Here is a 23,189-nt window from a genome sequence, read left to right on the forward strand (position 1 = left end):
TGTTTTCTCTGGTGATATAGCACCAATTTTGAAACTGTTTGCGACTTCCTACTGCACAGACAGCCCAGATTTATGAAAGTACTGTCTTTCCAGTGGTGAAATCTTTCTTTAAGATGGAAGTCTCTTGGGCGTATAACATACGTGTCAACTAGAAAGCAGTGCCCCGTGTATCAAACCACAATGTAAAGAAAATATAGAAGAAATCAGGAAACGGAAATCAATTTCACCCCAATGACAGTGAAAACAAAACAATATACATCTGTGAAACAAACGTGAAAGAATTTGGATTTGTCATCGTAAATGGATGAGACAAGGACAAGATGGGTAACAAACTAAAGTGCCTTGAAGAGGAATTTACTTTCTTATGCTCTGCTAGAAGATTGTTTCTGGCAGTGCGCTGAAATGTATGCCAAAATTTCTCAACAGGATGTTGGATCAACCAATCAGCTTCCCTAATGCGCAGGTCACATCTAGCAGACATGAAGCAACATTATCATCCCAGTGCAGTCCTTTGTGTCTGACCTAGTATGTCTGTTTTGTCTCTACTAACTCCTGAGAAAAACATTTGGGTCTTTATCTTGCAAGATGTTCGATTTTCTTCAGCTGCTTTTTGCTAACTTTGTTTGCCTGTCGTTTGGTGCTGAGCAGGTAGCATTATCAGAGCTTGTTTTCTAAAAACGGCTGAGACTGAGGTGTACCATGGGCCATAAAATCAAAAACAACAAACTAAAATAGACTTAAAAATGTCTGTAGAGCTGCAGGTTTGATAATTGTAGGTTTATTATTGCCAGCACCCTCTTTCACGTTTAACATTACAGTCACTTAATATATTGTTCATATAAAACAAATACTGATTAATCCAGATTTAAGTCCTAACCTCTAAAATTGTCACAGTTTCCAAAGTGTAAATCCACAACCTACATTGGACTACACCTTATTACTGTTTACGTTCACACACACACACACACACACACACACACACTCAGGGGAATGACCTCCTCATCGTCCCCCCTCCCGCTGTTTCCCGGTGAGAATGACGTGTGTGAGTAAGAGTGCGTGGGGATACTGGGTGGGGTCTGGTTCTAGATGTATGTGGTACTCATCAGACAAGCAGAGGCCCGAGCTAGAAAAGCACAGGAAACAGATAACTGACATAAGGGGTCCTGACTCTGTGTGTGTGTGTGTGTGAGTGTATAGAGTCTGTGTGTCAGGCAGGTCACGGTACAGTCACAGTAAACTTACCTTTGTATGTGAATGTGAGTCATGCCTATACAGTATAATTCAAGTGAGTCACAGTGAGACCCATGATGAATCAAATCCATCTCATCCAGATATGTTAATGGCCAAACTCTATTATTTTAAGACACCGTTTCCTCACAATTTAACAGAACAAAGTGATGAGGACTACACTACAACCCAAACAAAGAACATGTGTGTATTTGCATATGTATGTGTATTTGTATATGCATAATGTATGTGTGGAAATCCTATGTATTATATATGCTGGGATGAGATATGGTAGTGTAGTGTGACCTCTGTATGACAGGGGTAGTGCTGCTATGTATAATGGATGAGTATGTGTAATAAATTATGAGATAAAGGAGAGTAATAAAGCATGGGGCTACTTCAAGTTGATAGGGTGGAGAGCAGCAAGGAAAGAGGAAACAGCAGCACTTGCCTGCCCTCTAGTGGTAAAGACATAATAGGCTGCAGCAGGCACCGCACCACAGCCTACAGACTTGAAATGGCCATATAAATGATTCAATGAACACTAAAATGAAAAGTTGATAAAGACATTAGTCGATCAACAAAAAAAATAATTTTGATAATAGATCAATAGTTTAACAAAGGTGAGGATTTGCTGCTTTTCTCTATTTTCTATCATTGTAAATTAAATATCTTGAAGATGCCACTTTGTCAGGGGTATATTTCACTATATTTGGACATTTTATAGAATAAACAATTTGTTTTATAGGATAAATATTCGACAGATTAGTCAATGATGAAAATAATCTTTAGTTGCAGCCATTCAACATCTCTATGACACAATTTCAACAAAAATGTAACAATGTACAATTTTCACAAATCCTTTCAAGGAATCTTTTTCCTTTAGCCTGCCAACAAATGTTGCCTTTTGTTTGCCTCCTCACACAAAGCCCAATGTAAACCTGTACAACCACAGATACACAATAACGCTACAGGGACCTGAAGTGTGTTGCAATTGATTTCCTGGTGACTGGGGGTGCATTTTTGTGGTTACCATGGAGATGTCAGGCTGTGGCCAGCAGAGGAATTATTTTTTTAGTTTGGCTGGAAGAGCTCTGTAGCTTTACACACACACACACACACGCTGCCAGAATCATAGTTTACAATGAGATAATGTGTTTTTCTTCGCTGTGCTTAGAGTTGGTCAGTGAAACATGATGCTGTGTGTGCAACTGAGTTAAAATTGTTGTGTCATACCTCCTCATATTGGGACATGGGCTGCAAGTACTCCAAAACTATCCAAGGAAGTCCAGGGAACACAATTTAGGTCATTCTTCAATAGACCCTCTAAACTTAATTTCTTCTATTTGTCTATTGATATGCAACTTAATTAATGTCATTCTTCTCGATTGGTCATCCAGTCACAAGGGAATGTGTTGTCTTACTGAGACAGACTCACTGAGACTCAGGCAGCTAAATAACAATTTGAACACTAACAGCAGCTACCAGCATGCTCTCTCTCATGACCTGTCCCTCTGATTCAGTTTCAGTTGTCAAAGAAAAACAATGTTCACAAAGGCACAATACACAATCTTTTTGGTTCATCATGTTATCATCATCAATAACACCCAAACACATTCACATTAACATGATTGGTATGATTCCTCTCTAGACTATTTTATAGCAGATAACAAATGAGGGTTAGAGACCCTCTTCCTGTAAACTGCTCAGTCTTTGCTGCCACGGCCACGTGGAGACAGCCAGCTGTGCTGTGTGAACTGCACAGAAAGGTGTGTGTATGGGATGTGAGAAACAATACCTTCCAAGATGTTCCAATTACAGGACTAGAACAAAGCTTCAAAGACATACACCACCCGGTTAACAACCACTACACAACACAGAAAAACACGCAGATGAACATTTCTGATAAACCAAGCTGAAATAGTTTTCGTTTTGTTTTCCAATGTGATCTCAACATTAAATCTTTTGATCCAAGAAATCCATGGCTAGTTTAAAGCACAACTCATTCTGACCTTGACAGCTCTGACTGATCCCACTTTGGCTAAGCAGAATGAGTTACCAGTTTTCCAAAGACATCCTGCATTCTAGCTCTGCCAGGGGGGCTCTGGTGAGCCAACGCTGCGAGGGGTCCTCCACATGGAAACCTGCTGGCAAAGCTGGCGGGCTTGCAGCTGAATTTGACAGGATGATCTCTGCAAGGGGGCTCGATGATTGTGACATCATTCCCGGACTCTGCCAGAGGGGCTGTTTTCTGACTATGGCAGAGCCAGCTGCACCAGGGGGGCTACAGCTGCCAGTGTCAAGGCAGACACTATGAGGGGGGCTTGTGATGCATTATAGAGGGACTGATCAAGGCTTGTTGTGCTGGTAAACCACAAAATTCAGGCCTGACTGCAGCTGTGGGGTTGTAACAGTTGGCAGGATTCACCTCACACGCAATGCTAAGACCATGAATGAGACACAAGTGTCCTGGTTCCTGCAGACTGCAGCGTCATGAGGTCATGAAATATTCTTTATGCTACTGGGGTTAATGAAGCAGGGCTAAAAACACAACTTACCCATTCCCCAGATCATCAATATCATCGTCTTCATCATCCTCGTTTGGGCTCTTCCCGCCGAGGTCGCTGTTGCTGAGGTAATCTCCCTTCAGGAGGGACGGATCTGAGTCGTCCAGTGCTTCGATGAGTTGGATACGTGATGTGTGGCTGATCCGGAGGGGAACATCTGACTGGGTGTTACCTGTGGACGGAGCGTCACCAGCTTGCAGACGGGGGCTGGCTTGACCCTGGCGCCATGACAATGGAGAGGAGCGATTTGATAGACTGGAAATTGAGAACGCAGCAGCTTCATCGCTGTCGTAGCACATTGTCCCCTCCACACAGCTATGGAATGAAAAAGAGGACACGTTTTAGGGTTCTTAGGTGGTGAAAATAAGAAATATTCACAGCAATGTGCTCCCCTAAAGGGTTGAAAAGGTCAGACACAGTTTTAACAGACAGGAAGTGACCATCTATGTGTCATTTCCTCTTTTTTTCCTCAGAAGAGCTTAGGATCTGCTTCCTCCATCCAATCATCTTTCCTCCTCTCCTCACCCTGCATCCTCTTCTCTCAGTGGGACCACAGTGTATAAAGCCCTATACTGATTTTAAAAGGGCTTAGGGATTAGTTGGTTTCCAGGTGTCTGTGTATGTGCGTGCAGTGTGCCTTTGTTTATTTGTACACATGAATAAGTAATATTTGTGCGTGTGTGTGTTTTCATGTTATTTTCCTGCCAGCAAACATGCCTTTATGCTCCTCTGTGCTCTGCTTAAAAATGCATAGCACTGTCACTTTCTGCAGGTGCATATTTGTGTGAGTCTACAAATATCAGTATCACTAACATCACAATATCATGCATTCCCTGTGTTAAAGCAGCACAGCACATCACTGCTTAGTGTCTGTGGTGAGCATATTAAAAGTTACTGGCTGTCAAACTGTGTGACAGTACGTGCATTTGCCTGGTACATTAAAAATAATCTTGTCTGCAGGATACAGAATCATCTCCACAAAAACCATCAATGGAGACATTTTCACATGAAATGTGCAACCGCTAACATAAAACAGGCAGGAAAGAAGTGGAGAGAGGATGAGAGAGAGGATGCTACACGTCTTGTTAGAATGGATTTTCACAGGCTTTCTGCTTGTTATGCATACAGTATATATCAGGGAAAATATGTGTAGACAAAACAATGCTTACTCACCAATCCATTTGTTTTATTCATGCAAATCTCACACTCTAAACACTTGTTTTTCACAGGAAATATGACATCTTGTTTGCACGGGAAACTCCCGCGGACAGCCTGTAGGCCTCAAAGCAGAATATGTCTTCGGGGACAGTGGGGAGTGATTCAAGGTTATTACAGTACGATAAAAAAGTATGAATGGCAAAGGAAATGTATTCCAGCAGGGAACCATCTGCTGATTTACTCTTCATGTAGGGAGCTCCCACTGAGGGACTGAGAGAGAATACATGGCAGGAGACGCACAGACAGGCAGACAGAGGGGAAGCTCTCAAGGACAAAACATGAAGACGTGCTGAATGCAATCAGAATCGGTCAACGAAAGACAGGAAGCAGAGGAAGGGATAGGACACACAAATGCTCACATACCCTTAATCACGGCATTATTGCATGTCTTGTGTGTATGAGTATGAGTCGTGAGTGTGCATTGGCAGGGTCGGCTTTGAAGTCAGCTTTGAGCTAATCCTGCTTCAGTTCCGTATTAACCAACATAGAGAGAGAGCAGAGCAGGCAGAAAATGACAGACTGATGGCTACTGGTCTATCAGGAATACTGATATTGATCTGAGAGCCCACAGGCAGTTAACCACCACACCCCAACACGCTGTTAGCAATGTCAATAAGACTCGGCCCTTGTCAACTGCTTTTTTACTATTCCTCGCTTGTTTGTTTTGTTTGTCTTTTCTTTTTGTTTCTATTGCACAGTGCTATGCAATCCTGCTTGTGTGTGTGTGTGTGTGTGTGTGGCTGACCTGTGGGTGAGCTGCACCCCTCTCAGGCTGGTCATGGTTTCCTCCAGGTTCTGTCGAAGATCCAGAACGTTTTGCACGGTCCTCTTCCTCTGGGACTCTGGGTCTGCAGGGGGTGCATACACACATGCGTGCACACAAACACAAACACACAAAGGGATATTTTTATAGATGAAAATCCATATTACATAATTAGTGGATGACAAAAACGCTGCCCACCTGTTCAAACATTATTATTATTATTATTATTATTAATAATAATAAATACAGTATGAAAGATGACCAAATATGAGGTAATAAATGATGATCATGGATGTATCCTCTATTGGCTATGCTCAAAACTGACCATGCAGACTGATAATCATATACTGTACTGGTAAACATATTATGTTCAGTCCCTGCACCCAGTGACCAAAATCTAGGATTATACCTAATCATCTAAACAAACCCTGAAACATAAATCTACAACAGGGGAACAGGCTACAATGATGAAACTAGAGAATCTCACAAGGAAAAAATATGACAGAGGTAATAGTGGGAGTGTACGCACAGTTGTTTTCCCAGATGGCAGTGGAGCAAACTAAATTAAATATGATGGTAGTCAGACAGACAAAACCACAGAGGGGACCTTTAAGACTATACAGGTCTCACACTTTTTTCTCTGTCTGCCTGGATCCCTCTTTCCCTCCTCTCCAACCACCCTCAGTCACAATGCCCCGGTGCCCGCTCATTGCACTGTGCCCCTTTGCCCCCTGCTCTCTCCACAGCAGAATAAACCAAAAGCCTCTCTCATTTAAACCCACCAGGGGAGACATTGGCATTTGTCTCACCCCTTCCTAATATGCTGTAATCTTCTCAGATTGGGCTACGCAGAATCATGCTGGGCAATCGAGCCAGACTGCTGTTTCACACATGTGTGTATGTGTGTGTGCGTGTGTGTTCAGACAACTGCTCCTGGGGGGTTGGAAGACTGGATGCAATCAAAGAACACCAAAGTGGCTCAACCACTTAGTGATACAGACACCCTGTATTCATGCTGAGGAACATACAGTTTTAATTTCAAAACATGTCAATCTGAGAGCTTGATATGGGCTCCTGATCCCACTTTTGTTGCTACAGTCATAACATTTTCTGGGCTGCAAGCTCATTTCAGGGGTCAGACCTACAGTATGACTGAGAACCAGGAAAAATCTACACTCACATATAATCTATCACATATAGTCTCACATAGACAGTAAGTTAATCAGGACATCTAAGATGTATAACACCTTGACCCTTGCTCTCTCATTTTTTTGTCAGACATCATTTTCAAGTTTATACATTTCTCACCAGATAAAAAAATGCATAGCTCAGTTGCTGATTTTAATTTAATTTCATGTTTACACATGTCAAAAATTTGTTTTAAAAATTGCAAGATGGAACTTTTCACAAAAACCGACAATAAACAGTGTGTAGCTGTTGTGGTCCACCACTTCATTCCACCACATTGGTCTAAATTGAAATTTCTCAAAAACTATGGATTTGGATGGATTGTCATGTAATTGTGCAGAGATTCATGGTGCCCAGAAGATGAATCCTAATGACTTTGGCGATCCCCTAAATTTTTTCTCCACCATGAGCTTCACATTTGTGGTTTTGAGTGAAATATCAACTTTTTGATGGATTTCTATGAATGAAAATTGGTGTTCCCTTAACTTTTCCTCTAGGGCCATCATCAGGTCAAAATTTCAATTAGTCCAATACTTTGGTTTATGACCAAATACCAGATGGTGCTGATTAAGCATGCTAATATGCTAAACTAAGATGGTGAACATGGTAAACATTATACCTGGAAAAAATCAGCATGTTAGCATTGTCATTGTGAGAGCATGTCAGCATGCTGGCGTCAGCATTAAGCTCAAAGCCTAGCTGTGCCTAAATATAGCCTCACAGAGACGCTAGTATGGCTGTAGACTCTTTGTCTTGTTAAATACTCAACTTTTAAAATGACAAATACCTCTCTCGGAACAACACATTCTATATAGTGAAGAAATCTACTAACACATATGATCTATGACCCACACACACACACACACACACAAACTCACCCTATTCCCAACCACCCCTCCTATGAATCAGTCCAGCTGGCTAGTGAGGAGGTGAAGGGGGAGAGGCCATTCTAATGAGTGAGGAGGGCAAATCATGAGCTGCCAGAGGTGTCAATCTCAACAACAGCTGCAGACTTAACACTGTGCTCACATACACACATATGTATATGCACAGTGGGTATACTCACATGCACATACTCACTGAAACACTGAGAAACACTTACACCAGACCCGATTTATAAAGCTTGATTTATTTTTCCTAAGAGAATGGCCACATAGACAAATGATTCGGCAGCCCTGAATACAGGCAGCTCAGTTGAGAGATGAAGTCATTGTGATACAACTTTCTGCCGCTCACACACACAAACACACATATTCAGACACAGTGCAAATGTTTCATAACAAAAAATATTATACAAAAATAGAACTACTTTGTTCTGCCGGAGGTGCTCACAAGGAAAGGTAGTGATGCACAGTATGGAAATTCAAGCTATAAAGAGCCACTTTCCAGCTTTAAAATGTTCAGTTTTTGTTATCTGTTCATACAAAAGTTTAGCAGGAACAAAGAACCCCTAAAATATTCAAGCAGAGACAAAGTCTGACACACACTCAGGCACACGCACACACATGCAGGTTTTAATTGGGGGATTTTAATTACCCTAAACGTGAGCTTTGTTTAACATCGGCGTCAAATTGATTAGATACGGTCTGCATGATTGTGCATGTGCCTGTGTGTATATGTGTGTGACTGTCTGTAAAAGACTTCCTGCCCTGCCTCTGCCCTGGCCCTGGTGGTCCCAGCTGGCATGGGGAGGGGGTATGGTGGTGGTGGTGGGGAAATTAGGGATGCAAATATCCCTGTCAGCCATGGCAGCTCCCCAGGGGTGCAGATGAATTACACCGATCTGGGTGTGTGTGTGTGTATGTGTGTTGGGACGGTGCGCTCCACCTGCCTCCTCTCAATACACTTGTGAACTCCAACTCTGAAGAGGCTGTGAAACCAGCTGAGCCTTTCTAAATGGCCCACTCAGACTCTTGAAACGAGAGTCAGCAAGTTAGAGTGAGAGTGTTATGCATGCATGTACTGCATGTGCAGGACAACCTCTGCATCCTAATGCAAGTCTGCTCTCAGACAAAACAAAGAGACGGAACGACTTCAAAGAAAAATAGAAAGTTAGAGGTGTTAAGGCTGAAAGAAAGAGGGCATTTTATTTTAGCATATTCTGCCTACTACATCACAACAAGAGTACAGATGGCAAGACAACATAAATGTACAATGGCAATAAAGACAAGCACTGCCCTTTTCTCTCTTATTGTGTGCATGCGGTCAGGTCACAAGCCCATTAAACAGATTTGCTGGCCTTTGAATTTAGTTACTGAACTTGTTTTTGAATCCTCAAGACAGCAAAGCTTGGGCAGATGTTCACATGGTGCTCAAGACTGATGGTCAAATGCAGGACATACGTAAATCTAGAAATGCTTTTAATATTACTCGGAATAGTCTCATGTGAAAGCTATAGCATTTTGCTGCCTAACAAAAACATGTTTTAAATTTTTTTTTGTTATTGTAAATAAATCTCATGAGGAGATTACAACCAAAAATGCATTAGTCTGGCTCTCAATACTTCCCCACTTTGGACGGTGTATGTAGGATTGACTAAAAGAAAACTACAGAGCCAGAGTTTATCCATAATGAAAGAACATGTCACCCAGTGCAACAGTGTGACTCATTTACGTGTTTTTAATAGTCTTTCGACAACAATGGACATCTGTGGCACAGAGAAATAAGCATTGGCTACACAGGCAATACTTGTTGGTGGAATAAATTCATTTCATTTTTTGGTTTTGGTCTTTTAATGGGATATGTTGACATTAATTAAAAAAATATATATTATTATTATATTGCCAGCCAAATCCCTTAAAAGTAGAGGAAGTAGAAAGAGTACGCTTCATGATGTGGATGTCTGATGGCTACATGGCAAGCAGACAGTGTGAGCGAAAAAATAAGGGAGCCAAACTGCTGTCCACTTGGTTTCTTCTCTTGGGTCAGCTGACTCTCCTCTCCATTAGAAAGGAAAAAAACTCCCCAAAGACAAACTAATGGCTTTGTTCTTGCAGGAGTAGCCTGCCATTGTGTGCATATGGGTGTTTGTGCATTCTTCTTTGATAAGTGTTTCTGTGTAGTGACTGTAAATGCATGTTCATGCATCTGCCCGCACATGTGTGTGCGTCTTTACCAGGAAGAGCTTTGCTTTTTCAGAATATGAATGAAGGTTTGATAAATGGCTCCTGTTTCTATTCTTTCCTTCCTTCCCTCCGGAGTTCATTTATCCCTGTCCTGTGCACGTGTGTGCACATATGTTAGTGTCACCGTCACACTCCTCGGGCTACAGTACCCTTATCACATGATAGATGTGTGTGGTTGAGCACCACTGCTCCTACATCATAAAACAGCTGTACTTCCAGCGATGTGGATCTTTAAAATAGACATACACTTCCAAAGTGGCTGTTTGTCTGCAAAATAATCATTACAGCATTCCTGACAAGTGACATACACTCACACAAACAGGATACCAGTAAAACCTTTGTGGTTTTTGTTATTGTTTAAGTTTTTACGTCTTTTGAGAATGTTTCCTTAGGGCATGGTGGCAAAAAAATGAAAAGGTGAGACAAAGGTAGAGCGTGTGATAACGCAGATACACACCTGTCACAATGTGTATAATAAACGTGCTAAGCTACTAAAATGGTTCATAATTTTGTATTTTGTTTGGCATGACCATTTGGTACAATATTCCTTGTCTTCTTTCTTTTTCTTGTTCTGTCTTCTGTCTCCACTCAGCCTAGCATCACAGCCCTCTGCTGACCTCAGACAGTTTGCAAAACAGGAAGCATTACAACATACAGCCATTCCTGCACATCTGGACAGGGCCGACAAACACATGCTAATGCACCCAAATGTGCATCCATGCACTTGCACACACACATACGCACAAAAACACATGCCCTTAAGTTCATCCGCTTCACCAGGATGTCGCAACAGGATATTAGAGCCCTTGAAGATCATATCTGATATGGGACATGAATGGTTAATGAGCATATCAGAGCACACTATTGCATCTGTGTACACTAAATTAGAACAGTTGTTGGTTCAAATGCAGCAAATGCTGCAGCAATTTTTCCATGACAGAACGATTAGTGTGTCAATGCTCATGTGTAAGAAAGAGAAGATACTGAGAGATAGTCAGTGGTGGTTTGGGGCAGCTGACTGTGTTGAAATCCATTTAAAATTGGGAACCCTTATATAAGAGTAGATTCCATAACAGAGACAGAAAGGGTGAGCAACACACTGACTGCCTGAGATACACAGTTACAGACACGTGGACAGACAGATGAATATATTACAAATAGATCCAGGATCTTCTGTGCAGCATTTAGCACAGAGTTATAACCTTCAAACTTCTCTCTCTTATCCTCTCAGCTCAGATCTCCACCCCCCCCAAAACCTGGCTCTGAACGTTGACCCAAACACAAACATACCCACATAAACACACTGGCCTTATCTCCTTAACCACAGCCCTATCTGCTTAGGAGTCAGAGCGCTATCTGCTTAGAGGGGAAGATGAGGACGCTTTAAATGACTTGAGAGAAGTTTACTTTCTCAGAAAAGAAGGTCGAGACCTCACCAAGGTAACACTAAAAGAACATCTCACCTCTAGCCCTCCTGATTAGGCTTCAAAACACAAAGAGGAATGAGTGTGTGTATGTGTGTATTCCTCTGTGCCGAGCTGCACTGGAGGAGATTGTGTGTGAGGTGCTTTGAGAATAAAGAGATCAAGAGAGGCACAATCTAAAACACGCACACCACACATAAACACAAAAGTATGTAGGTGAGGCTGTCAAAAAATTATCACATGGAGGAAAAGTCTGATGGATGCGTGTGTGTGTTTGCTTGTGTGTGTGGCATGAAATGTCAAATATCTACTATGACTTGTGCATCATGTGTATGCTTGAAAACTTTCAGCTCAAATCTAAATCAGAAACAATCTAAATACTGACTGAGACACACATTCATGCAAGACACAGCCACACACACACACACACTAAATAAGGCCAGCAACGAGCCAAGGCAAACCATTATGTGTGGCAATGTTTGGGTGTATTTTTGCTCAAGACAGTTGTTTCCTGTGGAACTGTATTTTACGATGTGCTTAAACCCAGCTGCAGCTCCACTCTCACATGTCTGACAGACAGTCTGCACTTTGTGTGCAGTGCCTGCACTGTTAATAAGGTGATGGGTGAGATGCTAGAACTGATGACAGAACGTTTGGACGTATCTCCACCAAACTTTTATAAAATTAATCAAGTCTTTTGGCCAATAAAATGTCAGAAAAAGGTGAAAAAGCCCAAGGTGAGGGCTTCAAATGTCTTGTTTTGTCTGACCAACAGTCTGAAACCCAAATATATTCAGTTTACTATCACAGAAAACTAAGGAAACCAGAAAATATACACATTTGAGAAACTGGAATTTTGGCATTCTTTCCTAAAATCAGTCATCGCTGATTAATTTTCTGTTGATGGACTTACTGACTATTCAACCAGTCAATGCAGACATGAATAAGCTCTTCTACCACAGTATATGTAATTTTACATTGTGATATTTATGGATATGTATCAAGATATTGTAGAATTTCTGGAAACTCAATTAAGAAGCTGTTTATAATATACTGTATATGAAACTGTTTAAAAAACTGTTATCTGTTAAATCAAATACTTGACATATCAAAGAACTTAATCACATTGATACAAAAGACCTGTGAATCCAATACTATCATAAAGAAAAGGTGGCCTAAGAAAACCAGAGATATTGAAAGGACAGCTACCAAGGTATGCATGGTATGGAAAAATCTCCAACAGCTGACAAGTTATTGCCCAACCCTAACTGTATGTTGGCAATTTGGCCTTAAAATGGCTGTTATGTGTATGCTACTATGTTTGTTTACGGAACATCTGGGGCTGCAGGTTTTATCTTTTCACGCTCCCACTTAATTTTGTTTTGTAGCTTGCAGCATTGCAGCTGGATTGTGCCCAGACTGCAAAATTCAGTTTCCAATTCAAGCCTGAAAATTTCCATATGTGGTTTTTGAGATCTAATGAGAGAGTAAGCAAATAAAATTTTTATGCATCCAGATATATTTATTATATAACTTCATGTGACTTATAATTGGGCGAAAGAAACCTCAATACAAAAACAGATGTAACCATTAAATAGGTGAAGGCCCATGCCACTGACTTGTGATCAAATCTACTGTACTGTATTTATAGCTCAACAAATAGGATCAGAGGAGGTGTTATGAAAATCTGTTCCCAGGTAACATCTCTGTTTGCTAATTGTTGTTGGTTTAGCTTTAGCCTACACCACTGACACTGCATTAGCATTGTCACTGGTGTAAGCTAACCACAATACTGTCATAAGACTCAGATGTGTGTGTGTGTGTGTGTGTGTGTGTGACTAATACTGTTTCCTTACAGCAGCTACAACATGCATATAGCTACAACATTAACAATGGGCACTTTTATCTGAGGCCTTTTATAAGAGGAAAACACAAATAGAACAGAAATAGATGAATACTAAGCATTCCTCATCACAAGGCGGCCTACATAACTCTCCTTCTGTCTCCCTCTTTCGCTCTCTCTTTCACACACGAAAGTATTAAGTATATCATATCTGTCAGTATCAGTTTATAGACAACATTTTGTAACTGTGCATACATTAGTAAGAATATATATAAACCAAAGACTGATGCACAGGAAAAATGCATGTATTTTGGGGGGTCTGGCTAAAATGTTTATGGTCTGTATCATATAATTTCTTTATCCATCTTGTCATCACCATGATATTTAAGCTAAGCACTTGCATGGATGTTCTTACCCAGTAGCAATTTAAAAGTAATCTTCCCATGACACTCTTTGTAGGTAAGTTGATTGTAAGTATGAGTGCTCCAGTGACATCAATAAGCACTTTAAATCTTTCAGACATCAATACAAACATGAAAAAATACAGCCCTGCCACTGTCACACTGATGGCTGCAAAAAACCTGAATATATTATAAATGATATAATCGTAACTAACGTTCTAATAACTAACGTTTTTTAGTGATGAGCAGCATGTGTGTGTGTTGCGTAAGAGCTGATGAGACAAAAACAGAGTACTAATATGATTTAGGAGGCAGATGGCAGGAAGCAGACAACACTAATGCAATGGCTCCTGCATTAAGACCTTAGAGACTGACCACAAAGCATTGTAAACACACAGATACACACACACACACACACACACACACAATGGAGAAAAAACTGCATAATCATATATATGTATGAACACTCTTTCTATCTATGAATACTCCTGGTGACAAAATCCCTGTCACAGTAAAAAGATGTCCTCTGTCCTCCTCCTGAAACACTTGTACCAGAAATATCCTCTTTGCTGTCTGACTGGTGACAGAACACTGTTACCCGTCAACTCGCATCAGAGTTGAAAGAGAGGAAGAGAGGGAGAGAGTTGGAGGGATGCTTTATTCCTCACTTTCCTTGGGCGTTTGTGTTTATTTGGCTTGTCACCACCACCTCGATGGGAGGACGACTGCCCTGAATCCCTCAGTCAGCGAAGCCTGGGGTGAAACCAGCCGCTCTGACGCACCCGCATCGCATTAGAGACTCAGCACTGCGATCACAATAGGGGGACTGAGTATGAAAAATACCCTGTCACAGCCAAAAGGATGAATATAGGGGAATATAGACAGGAGAAAATATCAGTGACTGAATGTGGCACACATTGAATGTGCTTGTGTGAGGTTGTGCGAGCTTTGGACATTTAAAGCTGTAGTGCTTCGTTGTTATTTCCTGCAGCATTGTTAAGTTCTCTTGAACAGGATTGTGTGTGTGTCTCTCCCTTTTTAGGCTTTGTCAATTTCTCTGTAGGGTTTATTGTTCCACAGACAGCTGACAAGGATGCAAGAGTAAACATCAACCACACAAACATGCCCACACACAAAATACAATGTCACACTAAAATAACAAGCATTCATGCGTCACTGAGTTGCATTTAGTTCTCTTCTGCTGAGCCTTCATGGTCACGTGTAAGTGAGACAGTCCCCAAATTTCTATGATCAGCTCAGCCAACACCAAAACCACACATCTCCAATCTTCTAACCTAAATTTATTTTCTCTATCTGATCCTTCATAAAGTAAAATTCAACCAAATACCCAAATCTCCATCCAAACAGATGTCCTTTGGGCTTTAATCTGTAATTCATTTTAGTTGTGATGGCTGGCCTTTTCCAGGGTGATAGATCTGTGATTAGTGGAATGGAAGCTGAATCTTCTCATTATCTTTATGCAAGGCCTAATCCGGATGCTTGCTGGTGTCTTTAGACTGGATCCTCTCTAAACCAAGCCTGCCCCATGCTGGGAAGGGCCACTGCTTTAGGGAGCTTACCCTCTCACATATACCTCATTATGGGTGCTGGATAGGACTGGGAGGTGTCATTAGTGGCACACATCTGAGGTTCAGTGCTTGCCCTGGCAGCCTATGCAGTATATGCTTTACAAGGTGCTATTCAGGTCGACTCATTTTATTGGCAGAATTTACAGAGTTTATCATTCTCTGCTTCTGTGTCTAACCTTGATGCTAATACTGTTATTAAGATATCTTATAAAACATACTGCATTCAGGAGAATTACTGCTTTAAGTCCAGAGCTGCTGCCCGTGGACGCACAAGTCATGTAATTCTCTAAATCCAATTAACAAAAAGCTCTTCATCACTCAGTGGTAAAACATGTATGTGCGATTAAAGAAAAACAGATTATACTGACACTAATCCTAAATCACCTTGCAAGATAAACATATAGGCCTAACCTTGAAATATCCTGGATTGCTTTTTTCTCTTATTCATTGAGTGCGTGTATGAGTGTGTGTGGGAGGGCGGTTATCCCTATTAAGTGGTCTTGGGTTATACATCCCGATTAGACCTCAGTGGCATTCTCCATTATCTTTGCCTACTACTGTAGCCTAAACTCAAATGGACAGTGTCATAGTGCATGCTGCTAGCCGCCACGCAACATGACATGTTCAAGACACAGGCACATGTTTTACTCCCTGTAGCTAACCGCGCTAACAGCTAATATGTAGCTTCCATGACAACAGGCTATCAAATTTAAGGTCATCATGATATAATACCATACAACACAATGACACGTCTATTTTATGTATGTAGGAAGCAGATGAGGAGAAGATGGGACTGTACAGTATATGGGAAGGGGAGGAGTGATCCATTGAACAACCATAATCTATCTTCCTATGACAGAGCACACAGAGCAGAAACCAATTAGCTGCTTGTCCCATCGGAAATGGAGAAGCAGATACGATAAAAGATGAGCCCACAGCCGCAAGCTACATGGCAAGCTACAATTAACCTCTCCCTAACACACACACACACACACACACACACAAACACATATGAGTGTATTCACACAACTATCCTACAAAGCTGCTGTGGTTTCTATGATAAACCTCTGGCAGGTTGTGGTAGACGGTAATGACCCAAAGCAACACTCGGGCACTTGGGATGCCAGGTAAAATTTAGGTCACTCCAGTGTCTCTCTCTCTCTTTATCTGTCTCTCATTTATCTCCCTCTGTGAATGAAGTCCTGCCCTTTTACTTCTCTCCCATAAATCTCAATTCTTACCCTGTTCATTCCTCTACTTTCTCTCTCTCTGTTTTTTCCATCCTCATCTCCCTCCTCCCTACCTGGCTGCCGGGCGTAGGTGTGGCCAGCAACATTACAACAAGGACTGAAACAAGGAACAAGGTCACACACAGATACATACAGCACACACACCATGTACAGTACACACACACACACACACACACACACACACACACACACACACACACACACACACACAGGGTGGCAGGGGCAAGGTCACACAAGCTGTGATTTGGGACTGTGCTGCAGGAGGTAAGCTGGTGAAGAGAGAAAGAGGAAATGAGGAGAGAGGAGGAAGACAGAGAGAGGTTTGATGATGGACACAAAATGATTTCCTCACATCAAGCCAGATATAACGACCCGCTACACAATTCTCTCCCCATCTCCCTCACTCACTGATGCTATCTGCTCCTGCCGAGAGGGAGGGATGGAAAGAGAATGAGCAAAACACAGAGAGAGAAAAACACAGACACAGAGAATGTGTGTGTATGAATGAATAATGGATGATAGGTGCAGATTTAGACCCTGGTTTGACCTATTAGTCACAAACTCAGTCATCATTCTCACCATACACCCCCATTAGCTAAAACTTTGGATACTATGTGTCCCGGTACATTCGCCCCTGATTTGTGTGACGGTGTGTATTTACGGGGGTATGTGTATGCGTGTCCGTGTGTTTGTGTGAATGGTAGCACGCTAACTACCTGCCCATGCCACCACCCCCTCAGATTCCCTTCTCTCCTCCCACACGTTGCCCCCGGTAACAAGGGGAAGAGGTGGGGGTGGGGGGTGTGGATAGTGACCATCTGTCAGTGGCCCGGAGATCAATGGAGCTGGAGGGGAGGAGGGAGGGAGGGGGTGAGAGGGGTGAGGGAGTGGTGCAAGGCTAAATATGTGGCCCACTGTGACCAGAGCCTGACTCAATATGCAGCCGTTTTATTTACCGATTGAAAACACGCACCCCACTAGTCCCACTCACACGGCCTTTATTAACGAATGGCTGATTTAGGTGTGAGCCAGGAGATGCTGAGGCCTCGGTATAGACATGAAACATGCAATTTAGACACTTACTACCGCACACATAGATGCATACATGCGTGGACTGATTTCAGTTTTAAAATATGCCCCTGTGCCAACAGGGATGTAGAGTTAGAGACAGAAAAACTGTGAGATAGCGATATATTGAGAGAGGAAAGAGGGAGGTATTTGATAAATTAATATATATCTAGCTTACTGTGGCAGTGGGTCAGACGAGACTAGGACAAAACACTCCAGTGCTAGCTAATGAATCAACAACAAAACAATGTCAGCCCCATGGAACTGCTTACTTCAGCTGCCTCATGGGAGCACACAGTGCTAGTACACATCCACACAGATACATGCAACATAAATCAATTTTACACATATAAACGAAGCACATTTGACCATTACAGTGATGTAAACGGGGGGACTTTTGCTACCTACAGAGCGAGGGCTCTGTAGGAAAAAAAACACACTGACATTATGCTCTGCTGCAATAGAGACTGAACTAATTTAAAATTCACTGTTGATGCTGGAGCTAGAGCCAGAGCTGGATGGAAGGGTTTGGGTGTGGAGAGTAGAGGATGTTTATGTTATTCAATGTCCACTGAATCAATAAGTATCTGTTGTTAACTTGTTGCCATAATTGTAGCCTGCCCTAAGTGATGTAGGTGTCATGCTTGAACCTGTGTGTTTTCATGCAAAATAGGGATAAAATAGTAGACTCACCAAGCATTTGGCTGAAAAGCAGCTGCTCCAGGTCTCCCAGAACCGTCACCACTAACTCTGGGTCCACCTTCAGAAAGCCTTTATCATCTTCTCCCTCTATCCCCTTCCTCTCTTTCTTCTCCTCTGTTGACAGAGCTGCAGATCTCCCCTTCTCCCCTAGTTTCTTTCCATTAGTGCCAGTATTCCCAGCTCCATTGGAGTTAACCTTAGTTGGGTGGTCTGCAGGGTCTATGTCTGCACTCTGGCCTGCCTCAGGGGCCTTGCTGATGGGCTTGACCTCAGCAAAAGGTCCACGTGGTTTACCAGGGGCAGGGATTCGACTTGGCTTGCTCACGTTAGAAGTCACAGACGGGGAGCAGAAAGGTTTGGCCTTCCCCTGGAAAAGAGACTGTTCTGACTTTGAAAGGGTCCGGGAAAGTGGTGGTTTCCCACCCCCAGCCTGAGATGTCTTAGTCTGGCCCGGCTTGTTGGTGCCAGTGCCAGGCCGACTCGTATCATCATTCCAGCGGGGAGATTGGTACAGGTGCAGCTTCTTCTCAGCATCAGTGAGCACACACAAGTTGCTAAGTGATCGCTGCTTGCGGAGCCTGGATGGATTAGGGATTGGGATAGGGATAGATCCAGAGGTGGGCCGGTAGACCTTGAGCTCTGACCCGGAGGGACGTGGAGGTCCTTGGGGCAGAGTGGAGGGCTTGCCTGGGGGCTTCCTAGAGGCCATGGCCTGGGCTGAAGTTTCCTGACAGGAGACAGCAGCAGACCTCAGGTCTAGCTCTCTGGGCTTAGCTGTCATGCTAATGTTAGCCACATTAGCCTCCAGCATCCCTCCTGCAGAGAGCCAAGCAACAGCATCAGTGATACACTCTGAAATACACACAAGCAGACAGAAAGAAATGGAGGGAGAAAAGGGGAGAAAGAAAGGTTTAAAAAAACACCAAGACTGTCTGGTTTGCTCTCCCTCTCTGTCTCCAGTGGGTTCAGACTGAACCAGACTCCCCGCTGTGTGAGATTGTGATGAGTGGGTTAGTAGAGTGGCAGAAGCAGTCACCCTTACTCACTGCTGGTAATCCATGGATCTGTAGATCTGTGTCCAGTGCCTAAATCCACTTCCTCACAGTGTGTCTGCAGCTCCCTGTGCAACAATAGCGCTGCTAGAATAAAATACAGCACTGACCAGCCTCTTTCTCTGTCTCTCTGCTTCTCTCTCGCTCTGTATTCCCTCCTGCTTGCCAGGCAAGCTGCAGCCGACTGACAGCAGAAGCAGTCGCAGCAGCAGCAGCAACATCCCCCCTCCTCTTTCTCTCCTCCTTCTACCTCTCCCTCACTCGCTGGTTTGCTCACTCTACCCCCGCTGGCTCATTCACCCTCCCTCTCCTTCTTCCTCTATCCTTCCCTCCTTTCTTGTTGTCTCTCTCTCTCCTCCCACTGGCTGATTCACCCTCTCTCTCTCTCTCTCTCTCTCTCTCTCCAACACCAAACACCGCAGATGCTGTGTTATGCTGCACACTAGTGAAGAAAGAACGAAAGAAAGACAGAAAGAGAGAAAGAAATGTATATTGAGCTCAGCTGCATGTGACTCAAATGATCCTAGATGCCAAACATTGCAGCCAGAATAAAGACCCCCTGCATACACACATGCACATCCAATCGCTCATAATAACATTAGCTGCTCTATTCATCCTTTCACATTCAGATTTTCTTATGTGCCCTAATCACGAGAGGCCCACCCATGATTAAGCTGATTCAAATTATCTGAAAAACAGCCGTGACTGTAGGATCAGCTTAGGAGAAGAGAATGTGCACACATTTATCAGTCCCTACTACACAACAAGATAGGTCAGTCACTAATTATACTTCAGTTAGCAGCCAAAAGACCTCAAATAATCATCACATCCCCACTTGCATCATATTAACTCTCCACTCATCTCCATCACTCTTTTCTAATTTCCTCCGTTCTTTTCCTTCTTTCTTCAGACCTACAGTATGTCACCCATCCCCCCTTTCAGGTAATATAGATGCCCAGGCCGTTAAGTTTGTAGGGTATAGAATCATCACAGTTTTATCCATGCCTCAGCACGACTATTACGATACCTCTGTGGTTGAAAACAAGCACACATGTGCATGTGTGGGTGTGTGAATGAGTGTTGGTGTCTATATTTCGATCCATCCTCCCCTGCATGTGTATGAGTGTGTGTGTGGGTCTGTCTCTACGAGTGTGGCACATTGATGAGACAGGCTCAGAGAAGCCAAAGCTCCCATCCAGGCACTCGGTTAGCTCTGACACGTTCAACTACGTCATCTCATCGCTCTGGACATCCCATCTCAATCAGCAAACTCAGACTCTTCTTCATCTCTTTATTATTCCCTAGTTTCACTCTGTCATCATCTCCCTGTTTGACCTGGATCCTTTGCTTTAAATACCCACATAGTCTATTCCTGAAATTTTTTGTAACACACAGAGATGGGTGGAGTTCCGATAAGAGAGGGACATTAACAGAGACTGAGAAATAATATGATGTCGTCATTTCTTATCTATCTTTATTTCCATTAGAGATAATCATGATGACAGCGCATAAAATGAACTTTAGGTCCACCATTACTCATTAACAATCAATACAACTCTTTGCAATATAATTTGTTTTTGTGTATTAATGCATCCTGTCTGCATACAGGTCTTGCAGTGTTTATCCTCTGGGCGTATTACCGTTAGTGCACTTCACTTTCTCTTGTTTGCAAGCAGCAATGCCTGCAGCTGTGATGTTATCAGGTCTCAAACTGTTAGGAGTATTATTCAAACAAGCAGACTGTTGGGCTAACGCCCGTTTTCCGTTACATTTGCATAAATTGGTTGACACTAAACCAGAGCGAAAACAAGCTATGTCCTGTTTGCTTGCATTCCGCACTCAATATTAGAGAGGCACTTTAAAAACAGCAAATTTTTTAACAGTACTTAAACTGGTGCCAATTGAACCAAAAAATGGCAATGACACACATTAAGGTACATGTACAGCACACTTGCCAACATCCATCTGGCCTTGACTGAGTGTGTGTAATACAGGAGCTCAGTAGCAGACAAAAACACAGACCTACATTGGCTGTTTTATTGTGTAAAGGCCAAAGCCATTAATTAGAAGCAGCTAGCTTTAATAAAGGGCCAATGTTGAGGTGGTTATGCTGCACTGAGGCCAGAGCTGTGTGGTGACAGTTATGGGGGCTCTGGGGGCTGGTAGCAGGCCAGTCGGGGGGTAAAGGATGTAATTTAAGGCTAATAGGTGCTGTACGTCAGCTTTTATACCTCCTTGATGAGGGATTAAGGTTAGTCAAACGAGAGTGACCGTGTACAAGGCAGGTCTGTGTGGCGCACAGATACACGTGGGGGCAAAGACACACGTCAATGCTCTTGAAAGCACGTAATACACACAGGTAAAGTGTGTGTTGGCAGCACACAGCTACTTGTTTGTTCCAGTACTCGTCTCTCTGGCTCCACAGTCTAATCACTTTAATATATGGCTGATGTAAACATATATTCTCACTCTCTTTCTGCTTAGTCTCTCTCTCCACAAACACACACACACACAGCATGCTGTCTGTGCTGTGCGTCTGACTGACCTGAGCAATCTGGCCTGGCTTCAGAGAAGCTGGCTGTTTCAGAGTGTGATGAGTGCCAGTGCTCAGTCTTAGCCTACACATTCATCGCATAGCAGACTCACACATTCAGCATGTCACAAAAGTATGTGTATGTGTGTGTGTGTGTGTGTGTGAGAATGTGTTTGTGGGCTGACCACAGAGGTTGGAGCCATGGGAAATTTGCTACGATGATGGGGAAACCAGTCCATACACACATAAAAACACTTTTAAGCAAAGGTAAGAAAAGGTGAGAGAGACAGGTAGACAGAGATACAGAGATGAATGGCTAGATTGAAAACAGAGTGAAATTGAAGGAGAGACAGACAGACAGAGAGAGGCAGCATGTCTCTGTACTTTGCATGAATATATTTGCCCTAGCATCTCTAAACAGTTAGGAACAGATTCTCCACTATATTTCTACAGAGCAGTCATGTGAAGTAGCCAGTAGGACACACACACAGAGACACTGTGTGGTGCATTATATGCATGTTTACAAGGTTACACAAGGTCTCCAGCTTTGAAAGGAAAAGTACTGCGAGAGAAGAGGAAAGCACTGCTGCTTTAGATGTAACCAATTGTATCAGAGCGCCTTAAACTTTTTAGAGGTACGGTTCCCATTCGACTAAGCAGATGGCATGCATTCTCACTTTCACCCACTCCCCGTTGTCACCCACTCCCTCTTGGTTCCTCTTGTTTTGCCTTTTTGTGTCTGTGTACAAGAAAAATAAGTTGTTCTAAAGATGAAACAAGAATGAACGTGGCAGAGAAGTGAGAAGAAAATGACGAGAGTGAGTGTGACTGAAAATAGAAGTTGAAGAAAAAGGGAGCGAGCCAGAACAGGATAGAGCAGACACCATGAAAGAAGGCTATTGGATGCTACTGGTGAGGAAAAAGGAGAAAGAACATGAAATTATTATGGAGAAAACAAGGCAATGGGAAAAGTGAGAGAAGGAGGAGGAGGATGGAGTGAGGAAGGATCTCTATATGTGTGCCAGAGGAGCAGCGGAAGCCTGTAAGACAGAGAGGGGATATCCTGCCTCACCGCCTCGTCACTCCTGCTACATTTGCTTATGTCCGCTAACACGCTAACGCATAGGGTCCACAGGACACAGGGATGAATACCAGACCATGACACACACACACACAGGGAAGGCTCACAGTCACACAAACACTGGTACTGCACCAACACAATAACATGGCTATTAATGT

The 23,189-nt window shown here is 42.8% G+C and overlaps 1 protein-coding gene across 13 annotated transcripts in view; it reads right to left on the reverse strand.

The window, feature by feature from the left end:
• Positions 1–23,189, reverse strand: part of LOC122882395 (neuron navigator 1-like) — a 106,237-nt gene that overhangs the window by 50,929 nt on the left and 32,119 nt on the right. For 7 of the 13 annotated variants that reach the window (XM_044209711.1, XM_044209719.1, XM_044209717.1 and 4 more), the window contains exons 5-7: positions 18,357–19,217; positions 5,758–5,860; positions 3,786–4,109 (exon numbers count right to left, since the gene is read on the reverse strand). In XM_044209711.1, coding sequence (XP_044065646.1) covers positions 3,786–4,109; positions 5,758–5,860; positions 18,357–19,217 — 1,288 coding nt within the window. Of the gene's footprint in view, positions 1–3,785; positions 4,110–5,757; positions 5,861–18,356; positions 19,218–19,411; positions 19,710–23,189 lie in introns of those variants that run through there. The other 6 variants (XM_044209720.1, XM_044209718.1, XM_044209715.1 and 3 more) reach the window with 4 other exon arrangements.

Source organism: Siniperca chuatsi, linkage group LG10 (assembly GCF_020085105.1).
Source record: "Siniperca chuatsi isolate FFG_IHB_CAS linkage group LG10, ASM2008510v1, whole genome shotgun sequence".
In the NCBI taxonomy this organism is placed as follows: domain Eukaryota; kingdom Metazoa; phylum Chordata; class Actinopteri; order Centrarchiformes; family Sinipercidae; genus Siniperca; species Siniperca chuatsi.